The sequence below is a fragment of the Coturnix japonica genome, chromosome 3, assembly GCF_001577835.2.
Source record: "Coturnix japonica isolate 7356 chromosome 3, Coturnix japonica 2.1, whole genome shotgun sequence".
Classification (NCBI taxonomy): domain Eukaryota; kingdom Metazoa; phylum Chordata; class Aves; order Galliformes; family Phasianidae; genus Coturnix; species Coturnix japonica.
In genome coordinates, this window is record NC_029518.1 from 13,348,184 (window position 1) to 13,368,342 (window position 20,159).

Here is a 20,159-nt window from a genome sequence, read left to right on the forward strand (position 1 = left end):
TGGGATTAGCCCTTCATTTAGGAAACTATTTGTCTTGCCCAACAGCCAATCCACGCAGAACAACGTGTAAATTGCACACAGCCTCCAAAGGAACCACAAGGGCTCCAAGGAGTCCTACTCAAAGCCAGTATCTTGATCCATGGATGTTCTGGTGTTTTTCAAGGTCCTCTCCCCACACAGATAATGAATGACATGGTCAGAAGATAAGGTCTGCATACATGCAGAGTCAAGGATTTTGTGAAAGCAAGACCTTTATCTGCACTTTAGCACCAAAGCCCACAGGCCTGTTCTGCCTTCCACATCACAATCTCTTTTGTCACCCTGACAAATGAAAAGCGCTGACTACTGTTCTCCCTGGAAATGTTAGTAACTGTCTTATAGAAGCAACTGAGCAGCCACATTCTTGCTTTAGCTTCGGAACCACCTCTGTTAATACATTCCTTTCAAGTTCCCGCTCCTTCATCTTGGCCCTTAAACTGTGACACAGCCAATAGACCTAGCTAGGAGCAGCCCCTTGGCTTTACACCACTGCTCTTACACCAGCAAAGGAAGAGCAAAGGAGCAGGAAGGGAACCTTTCCCAGCTGCACATCACGGCAGATGCAGCACATAGAAGAGAAGCCCCGCACAGCAGGACTGGGAGCCGGTCACAGTGCGGTGCGATGCTGCAGGCCTGTCCCACAGCTGAAGGGATTTTGCAGGAGCAGCAGGTGGGTGGGAGCTTGTCGGAGGGGCCTCCTCGGCTCTGAGAGAAGCCATCTGTCCTGGGAGAGCAATCCGGAGAGTTACTCCCAAGTGCTAGTGCCTTACAGAGAAATGTAAATGCTTTAAGCCTTTTACAGGCATGCAGTGTTATCAACACCCTTGTCAGCAGATGGAGCAGAGCTCCACATCATTAGCCTGTCCACCAAAAGAAATCCAGAAGAATTCCTGTCCCCTCCCAAACTCCCTCCGCCCGAGGAAGATGCGATGGGTGGGACTGGAGGCCCCGCTCCGCTCCCTTTACACCCCGTGCTCAGTAGAAGATGGTAGCAGCGGGTCTGCCCGGGGAGCGGCTCTGAGAAGCGGCAGCATTAAGAGCAGCATTAAGAGCAGCATTAAGAGCAGCCCTCCCACCCTCCTGCGAGGGGGGAATGCTGCGGAGCCACCCCCTCTCCAGGCAGGGGGAGCGAGCCTGGAACAAACATCGCCCGCGCTTGTGGGCAGAGCCGCGAGCAGGGGAAGCCGGGAACAGAACGCAGATCTTAGACGCTCCTCGGCTGAGTCACCAGTGTATAAAACAGAGCCCGGCAGCTCGTGCTGAGCGAAAGGGGAGGCTCAAGGCATCGGGACTCTCGGGCAGGTATGTGTGAGCGGCTGCGGTTTAGATTGGGGGGGGCTTAAGGGCAAACGTAAGAGCAGGAGCCAGCGGTCCCACTGCTCCCATCCTCCCACTGCCATGTGCCATAGAGCAGAGAAGCCAGGAATCCCGGGGGCCGGGAGGTCCTGAGGCTGCTCTGCTCTTGTGCGGCTCCAGATGCTGGAAAGGACTCAGGTGACCAAAGCTGGTCCCTACCTCAAACATGAGATGGGAGCAATAAATGATGGTCTGAGCAATATCTGTCTCTGCTCAGGGATCAGCGAGTAGCTATTAAGGTGAAAAAAGAGCTTGAAACAGTAGATTAAGAAGTAAAGCATTAGTTCAGGGATATGGTTAACTTGTTCCTCTGACACAGAGCTACCTGCAGTTGGGCAAGTCACTTAGGGCTTGTGTTTTTCTAAGGGGGCTTCAGGTTCCTGCTGAGCTTTTCAAGCTCTCAAACGCAGTCAGCTTTGGTAGGAGTCTCATGGATGTTGTGTATCTTTCAAAGTGTCTGTCTATCAGAAATGTCTCCCATCACCCATCTCATAGAGGACTGGGACGAGTGAACCAGACACTGTGATACCCACACAAACCCAGCTGGGGTGGGACAAGGAGGGAGCATAGATGGGAATCATGACACTGAATAAAGTGCATCTCAGTACCCAGGATTCTGGGGGCCCTGATCCAGGAGCACACACTCGGGTCTGGCCACTTGAACAAAAACGTGGCTCAGGAGCTACATTACCAGTACCTCCCTTTGCCTCTGGAACTGGAGCATGTATCTCACCCACAGCAGAGCCCTGGCCACACCTGACCCCAGCCCCATTGCCTGGGTACCTCCCTAGCAGGCAACTCTTCCCAGAAAGGACACAGCAGCAGGACAGCCCCACAGAGAGCAATACACAACCAGCTACAAAAAGAAAGCTATAGAACATGGCAATATCCCTCTCCTGCAGGTTGTGCTGTACCAACCTGTACTGCTGCACTACTGAGCAGAGAAGCAGCTCACCTCCCATGCTGCTGCTGCTCTGAGGTGCAACACTGCTCAGTTGCTTCCTGCATGAAAAACTGTCAGCTAACTTGGACTGAGATCACATGATAATTCTGTCCCAAGGGGCTCCTTTTTAGGCTTAATTACAGGAGAAACATTAATTATCCCTTACGCTCTCTGCATGCAACAGGAAAACAATTATAAGTGTTTCACTTTTAAATAGCTTGTAGCTATCTAGAAGTATCTTAATTTAGTCTGTAATGCTGATGTTATGTTTTCCTTTCCCCGAAACAAAAACCAAACAGATCTTGCAACTAACTGCAAGCCATCCAGCAGGAAGATGTTCTCCCTCTTGCTCATCCTTTGTCTGCTGGCAAGGAACACAGCATCAGGCCCAGTGAGCAGAGCTGAGCCTGCAGCATCCGGGGATGTCACCACCTTTTTCCAGCTGGCACAGGGAGACACTTGGGAGAACGTTAACCTCACCAGCATGTCCTGCGAGGATTGGAAGAACAGGACATGGATCACCCTGCAGCTCACCAACAGCAGCCTGACGGCTTTCCCCATCTGCCTCCCAGAGACCCTGCAGGTCTTGGATATCAGCAACAACCTCTTAGAAGAGGTGAATGGCACGGACATAGCAAACCTCCCGCGGCTGCGTGTCCTCTCACTGAGGCGGAACCTCCTCCGGACAGTCAGATGGGGGTCGGAAACCTTCAGCAGTCTCCACTCCCTGGACTTAAGCTTTAACAAGCTGTCGTCAGTGCCACCATGCCACACCTCTTCAATGCCTAACCTGAGGTGGCTGTCCTTGGCTGGAAACCCACTGACTGAAATCCAGCCACTGGCTTTTTCCTGTTATCCCCAGCTACAGTTCCTGAACCTCTCCACAACTCTGCTTGGGCAGGAGGGCAGCAGGGGAATTCAGGAGTCTGCTTTTGCCATCAGTCGATCCCCTGGCGATGCTCTGCACAGAACTGAGAACACCATCAACGTGCTTGATCTGAGCGGGACCTTTCTCGAGAGAAGTAAGTTTACAGATTTCTCATGGTAAACACAGAGCCTGACCTCACCCACAGCCAATGTGAGTGTGCAGGGTGCTCTCCGGTGTCATGTAACCTTGGGGGGTGGCCCTGGCACAGAGCAGCCTCCCTGAGGGAGGGCAGAGAGGACAGCATCAAGCACGATGGCCCATCTCACTGCAGCACCTTGCCTCCCTCCTAATCACACAGCATGCCACTGCCAGCCCCAGGATTAGCTTTGGGAAGCACAGAAAGAAATTAATTTCTCCTTCTGGACAAATGGCCAAAATATTTCACTGTCCATCCCCACACTGACACCCTGCTTTACACTGCTGCATTGAAGTAGTGCAGAGAGCGTGGCAGCCACAACCGGCCCAACAGTTCTGCACAGTGAGACTTCCCAGCCTGGAGCAACTGGCAGCACAACTTTTCCTTTAATGCATCTCTTCTGCCAGCTTCCTTGTAACTGAGGTGCTGAGGCGAGGAGATGCTGAATGCTTTGCCCAGTTGGGGCAGAGTCAAGGCTTGGCCCTGGTTCTCCCACATGCCAGGCCACTGCCTCCTTGGCCTACCTACACAGCCACCTCATGCATTTTTGTCTCACTTCATAGCAGTCTTATTCATCTAAAACAGCCCTACTCTCATTGGGGCTCTCAGTGAGGTGTCACCACACATTATTAGTCAGCACTGGTACAAGAAGCACAGTATGGGGTCACAGCAGTGATTCCCCCAGAACAGGGCAGCAGTAGCTCTATTCAAGGACAGGGAACAAGAGGAAGGCAGCACTGAGGGATCCATCCCAACTGTACTGGCCCCAGTTCCAGCAGGCAGCAGTGGAGACCTCCCGAGGCTGGAGGTGTCACCTCACCAAGCACTGTACAGATACACAACTAAATTAACACCTCTTGTGGTAGCGAGTTACATGATTCAGTCCTGGGATGGAAAGGCACTTCTGTATAAGACCTGTTCCTCCATGGTTTCATGTCTCAGCTTCTTCCTGCTCTAGGAGGAATGGGGTGTTATCTACCGTTCTCGCACCATTCAGGACTTTGTAGACCTCTCTCATCGCCCTCCAGCCACCACCTCTCTGAGCAGAGAATCCCTTTAACCTTACCTAATAAGAAAACTGTTCCATGTCCCTGGTCACCTTTATTACCTTCTCTTCATCTTCCCTTCTTCTCCTCTGCCCCACAGCGATATGGTCAGGTCTGTAAGTAACACTATAAAAATGACTGCAGCAGTGTTTATACACCTGTGTACTGGTTTTTGTTTATATTCCTTTCCCACACGTAATAGCTGCAGAAAACCACAGAGACATTTTACGTCACTAGGAATTTTATCTGGTAGCTCCCTGGCCAAGTTACTAATAAATCCACATGCTTCACAAGGAGAGGGCTCTGTCTTTTCTATGTGCTGCTTGGTACCATCTCACTAACATCTATCACTGGGCTGACAGTTCAGTCTGCTGCTTTTTCCTAAGCAGAAATCCACAGCAATGCACTATTGATGCAACAAGTAAAAAATCTCTTTTTTGCTTCAGTTCAAGTGGAGTGGACCAGAGACTTGCCCAACCTCAGATTACTTCACCTGACAAAGATGCCACAATTACGAAGCCTTGATACCGACTTCAGGTCTATGCCTCATCTCAGAGAGCTGAACTGCCGTGACTCCCGCTCTCTGGGTTTCGTGAGGACAGAGATGTTTGAAAGCACACCGAACCTAAGCCATCTTTCCTTCCAAAAGTGAGTTGTTTTCAATCTGGACTTTCAAATGCAGAATGGAAGCGTTGGTAATATGCTATTTCCAAGGCAACTGGCAATGTTGCGTTGTATCTTATATAGGATAGGATACTAAGCCTGCTCCAATTCTTCAACGATGAGCTCAGCACTAATTACTTTATTTGTCATCTTTTAGCTGTAACCTGAGTTCCTTTAATTCTTGGAATACCAATTCTTCAGACAGTATCATCATCAACTTGCATGGAAACCCTCTGTTATGTGACTGTAGGCTCTCCTGGCTGCTCTCCACACCCAAGATCGTGCTGCAAAAGTAAGTGTGTTCAAGGAGATGAAGTAATCCTCTTTATACACAACTTAAATATGCAAGTTATTTGAAGACCAAATAGTCACTACCTTACAAGCTGCTCACATTCCTTGCATGTTCCTCATTTCCACAAGAGGTAGAAAAATAAAGTCTCTTTTAGGGAGAAACTGTAGCTGAATTACACTCAAAAGTGGACAAATACAGTGGGCCTATGTAGAAAAGTATAAAGTGATATTAGCTGTGGATTCTGAGAATAGTTCATTTTCCCTCTTGGTTCATATTTCTCTATTTATTGGCGATAAAAAATGAGCTAGCCAGGCGGCCCTGGTGGGCAGGCACTGGGAGCAGGACTGGAAGACTTTACAAGTACTTTGGTTCACAATTTCCTCCTTGCTCTTGCATTCCCAAAGCCAGAAGCAGTGAACAAAACCTCTTGCAAACAGCACCATTTGTCCCCGATTGTTTTCATGCTTTCCAAGAGCTTTACAGATTAACTACAATAAACTGTGGTTACAATAAGTACTTTGCATATGCATGATCTGTCTTCCTTTGGAGGGGCCACCAAGACTTCACTACCCATAACTAAGAAAGCAGGGAAGTACACTGTTAAAATCAGATTGCCTCTCTTCAGGAAGGACAGCATTTGCATTCTTTACACAAGCCTGCAGGGACTGAGTAAAGAAAGAAACTGAGCTCAGTGGCTGGATGTGCTTCAGCACTGGCTCTAGCAGACTGAGCCAGCTGAGTTTAAGGATCCTTGGGACTCTGTTACAACTCTCTACATGTGGCTCCTTCTTAAGCGCAGCATTCAAGTCTAAACCTTTAACACAAGCTGCCTTGAACCCAGACACTCTTGCCAAGGAGCGCAGAGTACCAAAGGATGCTTTGTCTCAGGCACCTTACAAAAGCCAAGAGCTAGTCAGCTATGCTCACAGTGCTCTGGAAAGTTATCTATTTAGCACAGGACTATCATTAACACAACCTAGCTCTGCTCTAGGCTTCATTTCTTTAATATGAAGATTGGTTTGGGATAAAAAGGCTCACAGAAGCCTGTAATGCTCTTGTGAAATTTGTCTGTTATTACCTGTTCTCTCTGCAGGGCTTTGGACACTTTTTGCACCACATCCCAAGAAAACCGGGACAGGCCTTCAGTTTCTTTTTCACTGCAAGAACTCTACAGTAAATGCCAGGCTGAGAAAGATATCACACTGCCCGATTCAAATACACCCTCCAGCCAAGAAGGCGCTTTCAGCCTTGCCAGCTACTACACCACGACTGCAGCAATGACAACAGGCTCTGCTCCGCTAACCAAAGACACTTACATTCCTCTGAATGAGGAAGCCAGTGTAATGAGCACAACTGCAGCCAGCCCAGCTGAGCTGATGCTCACAGAAGCCAACAGTTCCTCCCCGGAGGATGAGGCAGTTTCCAAATCCATGAGCCATCCCCCTTTCCTCGCATCTCTAACCACCTCCCCCGGTTTTCTCAGAGAGCTCTACAGCCAGACCACGGGTTATGGCTCTGTGAGTCAAACTGAAACACAGCAGTTCCAGGGAGAGCTCAGAGAAACTCACATGGCATTTCCCCAGGAACGCCTATTCAGCCAGCCCACTAGCGAGCGTTCTGCTCCAGCAACAGGAAATCCAGATGTCATTCCCCATTACATTCACTCCTTCGCTGTGGAAAGGACACCACAAACAAATTTACGGCAGCTGAACTCCACAAATCCCAGCGCTCAGTCAGCATCCGCACCCACCCGACCACGGATCCACTATGTAGATGACTATGAATACAGCGAGGAGCCAACGGAACCCCCCGTGCAACGAACGTACACCTCCTGTGACTACAACCCTTGCAGACACCTTCAGAAGCCGTGCAGTGAACTTCAGAGAGCATCCCCATGCTTATGTCCCGGCATGTCAACAGAAAATGAAATTCCAGACCCTCCGAGGCTCAGAGAGGTGTCTGAAGTCACAGACAGCTCTGCACAGATACGCTGGTGCGCCCCAAATTCCATTGTTCGTACCTATCAGCTGATGCTTCATGATGAAGGCAGCGAGGAGGGACAGCTTGTCCTGGAGAACATTTACTCCACAGCGAGGCAGTACACCCTGTACAACCTCTCACCTTACACCACTTACCACATCTGTGTGGCTGCTTCCAACAGCGCAGGGTTAAGTCACACAGCAAACCAGGGAAGTGCCGGCAGTTCATGCGCCAGGTTCAGAACAAAGCCCAGCTACAAGTCCATCTTTGCTGCTCTGTCTGCAGCAAGCGGGCTCTTTCTCATTTCCACAATTATTTTGTCCATCTGCCTGTGCAAGGCACGTAAAAAGCCTCACGGCGAGCAGTACGGTACACATTTAGTCTCCTACAAGAACCCAGCATTTGATTACCCGTTAAAGTTACAAACAACAGATTAGCGCTAAGCGATTGTTCTATGCATCCCAAGGTTGCTGTCTCTATCACTTTTGGTACATTTTCTTTTATCAAAAAGTCCTTCAGCAAAAAGCCAAAAAGGAAATACCCGACTTCATTGCCACCGTGTTTCTAGAGGAGAAAAGAATTAAAAAAGAGGCAGCCAAACAGAAAAAATGCCTTTGGGTTCTTGTTCTCGTGCTAAGTGTGGATGTTAATCTTGACAAGTTAGTTTTACGCTCACCTACAAATATACGAACATACATTTCACACCGTGAGATGGTGCCTTGTCAGTGTCACCAATACAGTCCACGCAGAGCAAGAATCCACATTGCATCTCACCAAGCACAACAGATGCTGCTTTTACTCACATAAGTGAGGCTGAGTTTTCATTTTCAAAACAGCATTATTGGAAGGAGTGTGAGGCAGACAGACCTCCCTGGGCTCAGTGGCAAGGTGCTGTATGTGTCCACCTCCAGTAAATAACTCTGGTGACCGAAACTGCTCAGCTCAGGAAAAAGAAACACGACAATGAATTGCCAAAAGGAAGAGCAAGACACTGCAGGATCATCACAGCCAGGACAACTGCCTTGTTCTGACTTGGTGTGACATGCCGCAACTGAAGCTTCCAAGTGCCACCACAATAGCAACCACAGGCAGTGCAGAGTTTGGAATACAGCTCCTCACAGAAGGGGTGGGAGGGAGCACATCAGCATTTACTTCACAACTGACTTTAAACAAGAGATTACTGCTCAGTTCCATCTGCAGATTGAGCCGGCTGATGGCTTACCTCATCCAGAGGCACAGAGCCAAGCAAAGAAAGAATTGAATGTATATGTTGCTGAGACTTGAAAAACTGAAATCCGCCCACTAGCAACAGCGGGGATTTATGCAGACATTTTTCACATGCACTTCAGGGTATTCATTTCTACTACTCTAATAGCAACAGATGGCTGACAAGTCCCGTCCTTCAGCAGCTTAGGGAGACCTGTTCATTTGAAGTTGTTTTTATATGAGACAGCATTTGTCCTGGTCAAACATTTCCCTCTAACGACCGCTGTTCAGAGAACAAGGTGTATGTTTCTGCTGTTGTACAGATACAGCACATAAAACCACCCCAGTCTCAGAGAATGAAGGGTGCTGTACGCCGCAAGAGTCTCTTTTCTCTCTGTATTTTTTAATGCTCCTTTTATTAATGGAAATAAAAGCTACAGACTGATTCTTTGTTAAAGACCGATCTCTGAGTTCTGTTTACCATCCGTGGTGTTCAGCCAGAAGGGTAGTCACCAACATTCCATTGTTTTGGAACCTTCAGACATAGTTAAGGAACGTTTTTATTAAGATAAATCTGTGTTGTCTGATGCCAAGAGAGTTTTCACGTTGTATGTCACACAGAGCAGGCCGCAGCTTCCTCACCCCTAAGAGTTTGCAACCCCCCCAATGCAAATTTACTCTTTCCCCTGCGCCAGCACTGGAGGTGACACCAGCTTTGAACAGATGCTCCCTGTGCCCACCCTGAGCTGCTGAGCTTTGTGACTCAAAACAGAAGCAAACTGCAGGTAAAGAAACCAGGACAGCATCAGCTCTCACTTGGGAAACATCCACTTTCCTATTCTTGTAGTTCAGAGCTTTGGATGTAGTTCCTCATGTTTATTTCAGGCCTGTTTTCTCCTGTGTTTTCTGGAATGTTTAGTAAATAAGAGCAGATGATACTTCACATGAAATGAGCAGGAACCGTCAGCCTTTGATTCACATTACCCTGCATCAGGGCAGGGATCACATGCTCCCCTGTGTATGTAAAATACCACTTGAAATGACCTCGGCTGAGGTCTTTGGTATTACCAGAAATAAAGTGGAACAAATCAAGAGACTTGTGAATAGCTACGTACGTATTCTTGAAGATAGCTCTAGAAGGGAAGAACAGAAAAGATACAGCAGCTGGAAATAAAGTAGGTTGTTGTCCTTCAACTATGAGCAAGTCCAAAGGAACATGATGCATAAAATGAGATTGAGAGGATGCATCTTAACTATCCTTTCCCACATTACAAATTCTCCCTGTACTCAGCACTGGTGAGCCTGCATCTCGAGTACTGGGTCCAGTTTTGGGCCCCTCACTGCAAGAAAGACATTGAGGTCCTGGAGCGTGTTCAAAGAAGGGCAACAAAGCTGGTGAGGGGTCTGGAGCACAATGGGGCCATATGAGGAGAGGCTGCAGGAGCTGGGAATGTTCAGCCTGGAGAAGAGGCTCAGGGGAGACCTTATTGCTCTCTATAACTTCCTGAAGGGAGGTTGCAGTGAGCTGGGGGTCAGCCTCTTCTCTCATGTATTTAGTGATAGGACCAGAGGGAATGGCTTCAAGCTGCAGCAGGGGAGATTCAGGCTGGACATTAGGAAGTATTACTTCTCAGAAAGGGTGGTCAGGTACTGGAATGGACTGCCCAGGGAGGTGGTGGAGTCACCAACCCTGGGGATGTTTAACAACTGGATGTTGTACTGAGGGACATGGCTTAGTGGGAGCTATGTGTAATAGGTGAATGGTTGGACTGGATGATCTTTTAGGTCTTTTCCAACCTTGGTGATTCTATGATTCTATGAAAAATCACCGCAACACCTACGGCAAGGCTCAACAGAGGAAGGTCACCAGGCAGCAGGATTTGATCTCACTGAGGGTCAGTGAGCAGGGGACATGTCAACCTGCGGCTACCTGAAAGCAAAACAGCCTTTAGCCACAGCAGGCAGAAGGGCTGGCACTGACATCCACTCTGGCCACTCGCCTTGTGCTGAGACATGGGAGCACTTGCAAGCTTTGCATATTGTCATAACTGAGCACAGCAGCCATTTCTCATCACAGCTGCTACCCCAGTCTGTGCACAAGGACCAAGTCAATGTTCATTATATATCCTTCCAGGAGCCCCTCATAGAGCAAATCACACCCAGGGTTCAGAAAAGCACAAGCTATCATCCTCCACCTAAGCACATCAGTGTAAGCGTACCCTGTGGCTTTCCCAGAAAGAAGACTGATTACCTCTCATAGCAGCCTAGGCCCTTTGCAGGCTACTCTTTCACCTTCTCCTTTTGTTGACATAGCCCTGAGAAGGCAACAGCGATTCCCAGCACACAGCCCTCGATACGAGACCCTTTGTGCCATAAAGCCCCGGCCGCAGAGCTGCACAGCCCTCAGTTCCTGCTCCCTGACCCCACAGGGACACAGAGGCAGGCACACACCCAAGGCCCCCCCACCTGCTGCCAAGAAATACCCACCTTCCTCTGGAATGTTTTGCAGACAGCACTGAGAGCTTCATTGGTTTCAACAACCAAAGCATCAAAGATTGGCACAACACTCTGAGACCTCTTACAACAAACAAAATAGAGATTCTTCTACAGCTCATATGTACCAGTTGCAGAAGTTATTGTATATCACAGGTAACGCAGATTCCTTTCCCTCTAGGGAAACTAACCAGTTCCTTCTAAGAATTTCTGAACAAGCACCATGAATTTGTTTAAAGGCAGTGCTCACTGAGCCCAGTTTGTCTTAATTCCTTACAATCCAGGAAGATACGGTTGTACAGAGACAATATTATTTAATAGACCACTTGTGATGAAGTTCTGTATCACATGTTTTAGAAAAGGTCATTACTTCCCCACGCAAACCTGACCTTGCTTATCATCAGCTTTACTAGTAACAACCTGAAATAAAGATGTCATATCATGTGCTGGTTGAGCCAGACCAGATAGTCACAATGAACTGGATCTCTGGATTTGCATTAACAAAGACCTGAAGGTCACAGATTAAAAACATACTGATAGAGCTAATGTTGTAGTGCATGATATACTCCTCGCTTTTTGTACATATCACAAGTGTAGCCAGCATTATTATAACGATGGATAAGTGTAAAACAAAGAAAACATTCCTGTCTAGCTTCCTCTTTTGCAATATCATGTCTACCCCCACTTACCTGTGTAGTTCTGCATCTGTTGTAACCTCACTATTTCACTTCCCACTACAAAAAAGCATTAAAAAAACAGCATGCTTTCCTACACAACCTAGTCTAGGGAACCTGCTCAAGGACAAGGTTGGACTAGATGATCTCCAGAGATCCCTTCCAACCATACAATGCTGTGATAACAGGCTGAGCAGAAATGTAAAGTACAAGCAAAAGCCAGAGAAGTGCTCAGAGCCTCACAGATACATGGCAAGAACTGCTGCTTCCATCACATGGGTCACAGCCAAGATGAGGCTGATAAAAGCAGCAGCATTTTGCAGAGACAGGTAAAGCAGGCTCTGTTTTCAGACTAAGAAGGTCTTCAGAAGCCCTAGTAAGCACTAAAAAGCAAGGCTGAAAGTTTTCTTGAAGCCTAATTTATAGCTTCTACATGATCCAAGTACATATCATTGCAGAGAAGTATTACTCAGCACCATCCCCATTCCCCGACTCCCAAAAGCAGAGCTGTCACTCCTGTAAACAGGAGCAGTGACCACTTTGGACACTTCCCTTTGTTTCAGTGCTGCAGATGGACACAAGCAGCTGAGCGGCCTCCCCCAGTGCTGGCTGGGGTCAGAGCAGTGAGGAGAGCAACCAGGGAGCAAAACACAAACTATTCCATCTGCGGGTGGAGTCCGACAGCTGCTGTTCTCCCAGCTCTGCTCCGCCTGCTTGTTCCTCCCCATATTCGTGTTTCAGTCCAATCCTGCTCTGTAGCTCCAAACGCTAAAACAAACCTTTGGATGTATGACAAAGGTACACCCATACATCTCTGAACCAATCTTACAAGCTAACAAAACTAGCTACCCAAAAGTGATCAGTAGTAAATCCACTTACCATGTAGCAGCTCAACTTGCTGTCCTATTTATCCCATCCCTCTCATGAAAGGAAGATCACCTGGGGGAAGCACTCTGAGCACCAAACATGCTTTCTCACAAGCTTGTTTCAGTTGTTTCCCCGGCCTTTCTCTCTGAGAATAAAATGTTACATGCATTCCTAAGATCCTTTTCCACTCACTTGGCAAGGCTTTTATTCTTTCTAGAGGTCCAAGTTCAAGCAAAGGAAGGCCAAAACAGCCCGCAGTGCGTGTGGGTGCATCCCCTGGGCATTGCAGCAGAGGTGCGTGCTGTTCCTCCTCCTTGCTCAGTATTTCAAAATCAGTCCCTGAGTCTCATGGAGTCATTTACATAGAAGAAACTCTGGAAAAAGAGAGATGATCCCTGAAAAGGCCTCCACTCAGAAGAAAAGTCATTCTCCTCAAGGCTCAGACACCTCACAGCTTTGTGGGCTGCAAGGGAATTGAGAGACCACGTCGTCTTCAGCGCAACAGATGTCATTTCTGAGGGCTCAGAATCTTGCTTTCCAAGAAGGATCTGGTTCACGCTTCATGTATGAAATAGAGATATTTATCACAGGTGGGAACATGCTTCATGTCCATGGAAACAAACATTCATAAAAGAAAACAACGTTTCAACTCCTGGTACTTTTTATCAGCAATCCAAAGTACGTAGTTTGTTCTGAAGCAGGGCAGCATATCAAGAGTAATTTCAACCTCTTTAAGACATAATCAAGCAAGACGATAAATAGCAGTTTTTTTGGAAACAATGTATTCAGGGAATAACCCCTCAGAGCAAGACTGGTGCTCTGCTGCCACCTACAGGGAGAGGATGGAATCACCCTCGGTACTATTCCACATGGAAACACCTTAGTGAAGAAACGGAGCTTGCACTTGTGGTCCTAAACCCCTTAACCAAACGGCAATTCTTCAAAGGCTCAGCAGCATTTACCCCAACATTCTGCCACGATTCAGCCTCCAGCAGCTTCTTTTCTCCACCGTAACCTCCCCAGAGTTAACAAAACCCTCCAGAGTGTTGATGAAGGAAAGGAAGGACCTCGGTGTGAATAAGTTCAGCTGCAACTTCAGTTTCTAGATGCTTGTGTTGCTGATCACACAACTCTTTGTTTCGTACTGAGGTGCTCACCTGTTTTTAGATCAGTAAGTGGAAGTGATGAGGATTATCAGTAGGGACAGTCCCTGTCCTGTACTGCTTTGCAGCAGCTCATCTGTTCTTTACTCTTTTTGTAGCATTATGACCAGGAAGAGATCTGCCAGTCTGATGGGGTAGAGGAGAACCATGGACATCTAAAGATCAAGAAGGGGGCTGCTGGCCGGGAAAACCCAGACTGCTAAATCAGTCTATGAGAACAGTACGATTCTTCTCACTGCTCCCTGCAAATTCTGGAGGGCAGAACAGTCAGAAACGATGGTAAGAGGGTAAGAAGAACAAGATAACGTGCCGGCACCTCCCGGCCTAAATCTAGTTCTCAAACAAGAAGACTGGAAGTGCATGCTGGCTCTAAGCACAACGGAGCAAGCAGCAAGCCTCAGCCCTAAGCTACCTTCGATATTAGAGAGGCTTTTGTTTTGACCAAACACAGTGAGGTAAAACAAGGTGACTGTGACAGCAACAGCTTTACACTGTGCTTCCTCCACAGCCCTGAGGTAACACCACAGCGCGGGAAGTGCTGCAGGACCCCGCGCGGCCTGTTCCTTTAGGTGTCCGCGCAGCTCGCCTGCACGAAGGGAATTCTTGGCTCCCAGCTCTCAGGCGCTGCGCAGACAGCTCTATGCGTGACGTGCCGCCTGGCGCCGGCTGTGAGGACCCGGTGTCGCTGCGGGGCTGTGGCGGCGTGTTCTGGAAGCTTCGCGGCTCCGTGAGCTGAGCGGGGCGAATCCGTCCCCATCCGCTCGGACCGGGGGTGTGTCGGCGGCGAGCGGCCATGCCGGAGAACACGGGACACAAAGCGCACGGCGGGGCCGGGAATCGGGCCAAGGGCACGTACCAGGACCGGGACAAGCCCTCCCAGATCCGCTTCAGCAACATCTCCGCCGGCAAAGGTGAGGGCCGCGGGGCATCGGCGCTGCCTGATGGTAGGCCGCTGTGTTAATAGGCCGCTGTGCTGATAGACCGCTGTGCTGATAGACCGATGTACTGATAGGCTGATGTACTTACAGGCCGCTGTACGCTCTGCTCGCTCCTGCCGCCTTAAAGCGGGAAGGCTCGGCCAGCTTCAGGGGCAAGCTGCAAAAATGGCCCCGTTGTATTATTGTATTATTGCTGTTCTGTTCTTGAGTGTGACTCGGTGCTGGTAAAATGAGGAGGGTGCCTTTGTAGTGGGAGACGCTGTTGAGGATGGTGTATGAGTGGTTGTAGCTCTGTAGATCATCTTGTAAATGGCGTTCTTCTCTTTCCAGCTGTCGCTGATGCCATTAGAACGAGCCTCGGACCAAAGGGAATGGATAAAATGGTAAGGCTTTTAATGGAAATACAAAAACTGAGATTGCTGAAGAGACTGTCATGCCCTGTGTAACTCACCAATGTGCTCCTTTGTCTTAAGCTGCTTTTCCAAGCTTGGAAAGCACTCCTTTGTTTTTATGATCAAATGTTATTTCTTTGTAGTAAAATGTAGCTTAAATTCTTATCTCAGTTTTCCTCACAAGGTTATTTGTCAAGCTGTCTGACGCTGAATCACGATAAACATTACTAGCTGCCAACCAGTGCTGTTTCTCCTTCTCAGATTCAGGATGCTAAAGGAGACGTGACAATCACTAATGATGGTGCTACTATCCTGAAACAGATGCAGGTTTTACACCCCGCAGCCAAAATGGTAAATACTTGTAACATCACTTGCACAACGGTACACGGTAGAGGTTCATTTCTGGGACAAGTGAACACAGATTGTAATGTCTCACGTGGGTGTCGTCTGTGATAGAGCAACAGCCTTTCTGCTGAGTGCTTCAGGTCTATTGACATTGATTGTGAGATGCGTTAAAGGATTCCAGGTCCTTATTTCTTACTGCTTAGGAATAATCTTTTCTGGATACGGTTGAAGATATAAAAGGTTTTTGACCCAAAGCTTTTCTTATCTGAGAAAGAAAAGTTGGTGATGTCCTGAACCAGTAGGACAAAGGAGAGTCAAAGAAGAAAACAAATGACATGATGATCTGGTGATCCTAGGATACAGCTTTTATTTTGTTGGAGGCTTCTGTTATTGCTCCAGCCAAATATGCATACACGTATGAGAAGCTGCAAGTTAGAAAAGATAAGCCCTGGTACTGTGGGTAATTCTGGTAGTGCTGTGTTCTGTCATATCTTTTTTATTTCTAACTGTCAGAGTTTTCAGTGAAGTCACATTACATTTAAACTCTCGTCCATTTAGTTGGTAGAGCTGTCAAAAGCACAAGATATTGAAGCTGGGGATGGTACTACATCTGTTGTTGTCATTGCCGGAGCTCTTCTGGATGCCTGTTCCAGACTCCTTCAGAAAGGCAAGCATATTTATTTTATATATATAACATATAATACATATTTCATATATAAGACTGGTTTGGAGAGAGGAGGAAAGACCGCTGGTTTGCAAGGGTGACCTAACAACCTTCTATGTTATTCACAGGAATTCACCCCACCATCATTTCAGAGTCATTCCAGAAAGCTTTGGAGAAAGGTATTGAGGTATTGACCAACATGGCACAGCCAGTGGAACTGAGCGACAGAGAAACCCTGCTGAACAGTGCAACTACATCACTGAACTCAAAGGTATGGCTGATACGTGAACAATCTGCAAAGCTCTCAATGGTTTTATTTTAAGAGTCAAAGAAATAAAGTCAAATTCGTTTTCCAAAGTCCCTGAGCTTATTTCTTCCCACCAGTGGGGCTCTTCTTTCCTCTTATTAAGAAGATAACCACGTTGATGCACCTGCCTGATGGACAGAGAGGGGAATTGTTGGTTTTTTTTCCAAGATTATAAAGTCAAACTAAAACAGAATAAGAACCTTGAGAAACTGCTGGCTGTTTTTGATCAGTGTTAAATCATGCATTGCTGATGTATTTTTCTCCCTTCCCTCATTAAATCCTTTAGGTTGTGTGTCAGTATTCCAGCTTACTTTCTCCCATGAGCGTGGATGCAGTGATGAAGGTGATTGACCCATCTATGGCTAACAGCGTGGACCTCAGAGATATTAAAATAGTGAAGAAGTTGGGGTAAGAAACAATCTTATTTAATTATCTAAATTATTTAGATATTCTTATTTAAATCTAAATTAATTATCTTAATTATAGGCCTGTGTCATTGTGGAATTGCTTCCCAAGGCACTAATAGCCACGGATTGTTTTTGTTTGCAGAGGAACAATTGACGACTGTGAGCTGGTGGAAGGGCTGGTCCTGACTCAGAAGGTGGCCAACACAGGTGTAACTAGAGTGGAAAAGGCCAAAATTGGCCTAATTCAGTTCTGCCTCTCTGCTCCAAAGACAGATGTAAGTTTAACTCAAGTGAGAAAACGTAAATGTAACAGCAAAATACGGATCTTGTTTAAGATGTGGTAATGGCAGCTCTATTCCACAGCTGTAATGAAGGCCTGCTAGTAATGAACCCCCATTACTCATAACTCTTAAACAATTTGTAGCTGGCATGAGAAAACAGTTCAGAACTCCAGTATCTCTCATAGAAACAAATTCTAATAGTACATTTGGCTGTAATCTGTTTGTACGTACTTTAAATCACAGGCTATTAAATCAAAGAATATATAGCATCCCAATGCTTATAAAATGAGCACTCGTTCATGATACTTGTTTCTTTTTCAATAGATGGACAACCAAATTGTTGTTTCTGATTACGCTCAAATGGACAGAGTACTGCGTGAGGAGAGAGCTTATATTCTAAACTTAGTGAAGCAAATTAAGAAGGCTGGATGCAACGTGCTGCTGATCCAGAAGTCTATTCTGCGGTACGTCAGTGCTGGTTTGCTCACCTGCTTTGGTCGTTTGGGGAACAGCGGGAATTGTTTGTAGTTCTGTAAAGTGGAAGTCAAAGATCAGGTTGATACGGAGTGATAGACTGTATCTGTCGCTCTCAGGGCTGGTGCTGTCACTAATGGGTTCTGGATTTCAGGATATCCCTACAAGGTAGTCTGAAGAATTTCAGCATTACTGCCAAGAAGCGGTTATGAAAATAATACCTTGGACTGAGTGCTCCCCTCTTGTTTTTAGGGATGCTCTTAGTGACCTCGCCCTGCATTTTCTGAACAAAATGAAGATCATGGTGGTTAAAGACATTGAAAGAGAAGACATTGAGTTTATATGTAAGGTAAAGTGAGTTACATAAACGTCTACTAAAATAACAGTTGTGTATGAAGACACCAGAACTGGAGTACCCAGCCAGTGCCAGTCTCTTCACACTTGAACAAATCTCACATTGGGAATGTAGTGTAAAGGCAGACAAAGATGTTTCACTGAAAGACATTCCCGTTCAGTAGAGCTGTCCCACTTTAAAGGGTGGATGTAAGAGCAGCAGTAGTACCTGTGCTTTACTGAAGTACACCATGGAGCATGGCTGCTGACTCTGCAGTTCAGATTAGTTTCCTTACTTTGTTTCTACTCTTATTTTTGCAGACCATTGGAACTAAGCCTGTTGCTCATATTGACCAGTTTACTCCTGACATGCTGGGCTCTGCTGAACTGGCAGAGGAAGTCAACTTGAACGGTTCTGGAAAACTAATAAAGGTGAGTGAGTGACAGAAGATTAATTCCTTCTGAACCATTCTTTTAATAACTGCTAACTTAAAAGTAATAACATAAGTAACAAGAGGCCTTAAAGTACCTGCTTGTCATCCCTGCCGAGCCTCTGGCTTGGGAAGCACAGTGGTTTTGCTCAGCAGACCTCAGTACTGTTAGTGCAGTTGCACAAACCAGATGAAGGCTTTCTCTTATTTCTCTTGTTTGGCTTTGTTCTAGATTACGGGCTGTACTAACCCTGGGAAAACAGTAACCATTGTGGTACGTGGATCTAACAAACTTGTTCTAGAAGAAGCCGAGCGTTCCATTCACGATGCCCTGTGTGTCATTAGATGCTTAGTTAAGAAAAGGTAACGTATCCATTTGGCCAGAATAATTTTGTATATTCACGTGGAAAACTCTTTACGAAGTTTGACTTCAATTTCTGTCCCCAGAGCTTTAATTGCAGGAGGTGGAGCACCAGAGATAGAGCTGGCCCTGCGCCTCAATGAGTACGCCCGCACTTTGAAGGGCATGGACTCGTACTGCGTGCGTGCCTACGGGGATGCACTGGAAGTCATACCATCTACACTGGCTGAAAACGCAGGTCTCAATCCTATCTCAACAGTAACAGAGCTGAGGAACAGGCATGCTCAAGGAGAGAAAACAGCCGGCATTAATGTCAGAAAGGTAATGAAGAAGTTGTACATAGAACTCTGTAGCTTAAATAAATAGGCTGTTAAAAGGAAGATGTACTACCTGAAATCTGAAATACAGAGAACAAAATTCTTGCTAAAGTTAGGAACTTACCCTGAGTACTGCTAATGGCAGGTTCTCATTCTACATCCATGGCGTTCTGGTACCTTCACATTTCTCTTCAAAAACAGTTTTCCAGCTGGAGTCACAGTGAACTTAAAGCAGGCAGGTGTGGTTAGAAGGGTTGGGGGTAGTACATGCAGTACTGCTGGGACAGCGTCTTGTTTGAACTGCTAACAGCTATGGCTGGTTTTTCTCTTGGCTCACTTTGAGTGGATACATCAGATACTCAGCAGCAGCCCTTTACAGTAATATTCCTGTTGAGAACTGAAGCGTGCAAGCTAATTGATAGTCTAACTCAGCACAGCATCACTTCTGGGATCCTATTAGAAGGTGTTAAACGTGGTTGTAGGCTCACGTGCACAAAGTGATGGTGCCTTCCTCTTGCAGGGTGGCATTTCCAACATCCTGGAGGAGCTGGTGGTGCAGCCGCTGCTCGTGTCTGTGAGCGCCCTGACTCTGGCAACAGAAACTGTGCGCAGCATTCTTAAGATTGACGATGTGGTGAGTAGCGTTTGTATCACGTTCTTGTTGATAAATGCCAGAATAGGTGGAAACACAGATGATACTATCAGCTGTTTCTACCATTTGGTCATCTAAAAACAGGGCACGGGAGAATTAAACTGCTATTGGCATAAGCAGGGTACCTTAAAGCAAGATGTTGCAGTGACTGTAACAATACATAAGCAAAGAAGTCATTGTTACTGTATTGTGTGGACCTCTCACATGTGCTGTTGTGCTTTTGCAGGTGAACACTCGATAAGCTGGATAAAGGAAGCTGGGACTGTGCTCTGCAGCTCCTCAGATGGTCTGAGCTGCAGCTTCCTCACCAGAAGCGCCTGTGTGAATTGTCTTAAAAGTCCACGAATGCTTATATGTACTTTTCTCATGTTAATTTAATACATTTCCTGGTTTCGGAAAGGAAATGCTGTTTATCAATAAACAGGCACCAGTCTACTTGAGTCTTTGCTTGATGATTTCACTAGAAAGGAG

The 20,159-nt window shown here is 46.8% G+C and overlaps 2 protein-coding genes across 2 annotated transcripts; both read left to right on the forward strand.

Annotated features, from left to right (window-relative positions):
* Positions 1-962: 962 nt before the first annotated feature.
* Positions 963-9,052, forward strand: LRRN4 (leucine rich repeat neuronal 4). The gene is made up of 5 exons (XM_015857005.2): positions 963-1,341; positions 2,638-3,360; positions 4,895-5,096; positions 5,269-5,403; positions 6,497-9,052. The coding sequence occupies exons 2-5, from the start codon at positions 2,673-2,675 to the stop codon at positions 7,818-7,820; spliced, it is 2,349 nt and encodes a 782-aa protein (XP_015712491.1). The 5' UTR covers positions 963-1,341; positions 2,638-2,672; the 3' UTR covers positions 7,821-9,052.
* Positions 9,053-14,434: 5,382 nt separating this feature from the next.
* CCT4 (chaperonin containing TCP1 subunit 4) lies at positions 14,435-20,128 on the forward strand. The gene is made up of 14 exons (XM_015857013.2): positions 14,435-14,697; positions 15,055-15,107; positions 15,378-15,467; positions 16,020-16,128; positions 16,254-16,396; positions 16,719-16,840; positions 16,982-17,114; positions 17,445-17,584; positions 17,847-17,943; positions 18,249-18,359; positions 18,591-18,721; positions 18,806-19,040; positions 19,557-19,670; positions 19,915-20,128. The coding sequence occupies exons 1-14, from the start codon at positions 14,580-14,582 to the stop codon at positions 19,927-19,929; spliced, it is 1,611 nt and encodes a 536-aa protein (XP_015712499.1). The 5' UTR covers positions 14,435-14,579; the 3' UTR covers positions 19,930-20,128.
* The last annotated feature ends 31 nt before the right edge of the window (positions 20,129-20,159 follow it).

Bases quoted from the DNA above. Each gene is read 5' to 3' on its own strand.
- LRRN4 (XM_015857005.2), top strand. From the start codon at position 2,673: ATGTTCTCCCTCTTGCTCATCCTTTGTCTGCTGGCAAGGAACACAGCA. The intron at 5,097-5,268 runs GTGAGTTGTTTT...GTCATCTTTTAG, and splicing joins AGCCATCTTTCCTTCCAAAA to CTGTAACCTGAGTTCCTTTA. The intron at 5,404-6,496 runs GTAAGTGTGTTC...TTCTCTCTGCAG, and splicing joins CCCAAGATCGTGCTGCAAAA to GGCTTTGGACACTTTTTGCA.
- CCT4 (XM_015857013.2), top strand. From the start codon at position 14,580: ATGCCGGAGAACACGGGACACAAAGCGCACGGCGGGGCCGGGAATCGG. The intron at 15,108-15,377 runs GTAAGGCTTTTA...TCTCCTTCTCAG, and splicing joins CAAAGGGAATGGATAAAATG to ATTCAGGATGCTAAAGGAGA. The intron at 16,129-16,253 runs GCAAGCATATTT...TGTTATTCACAG, and splicing joins TTCCAGACTCCTTCAGAAAG to GAATTCACCCCACCATCATT.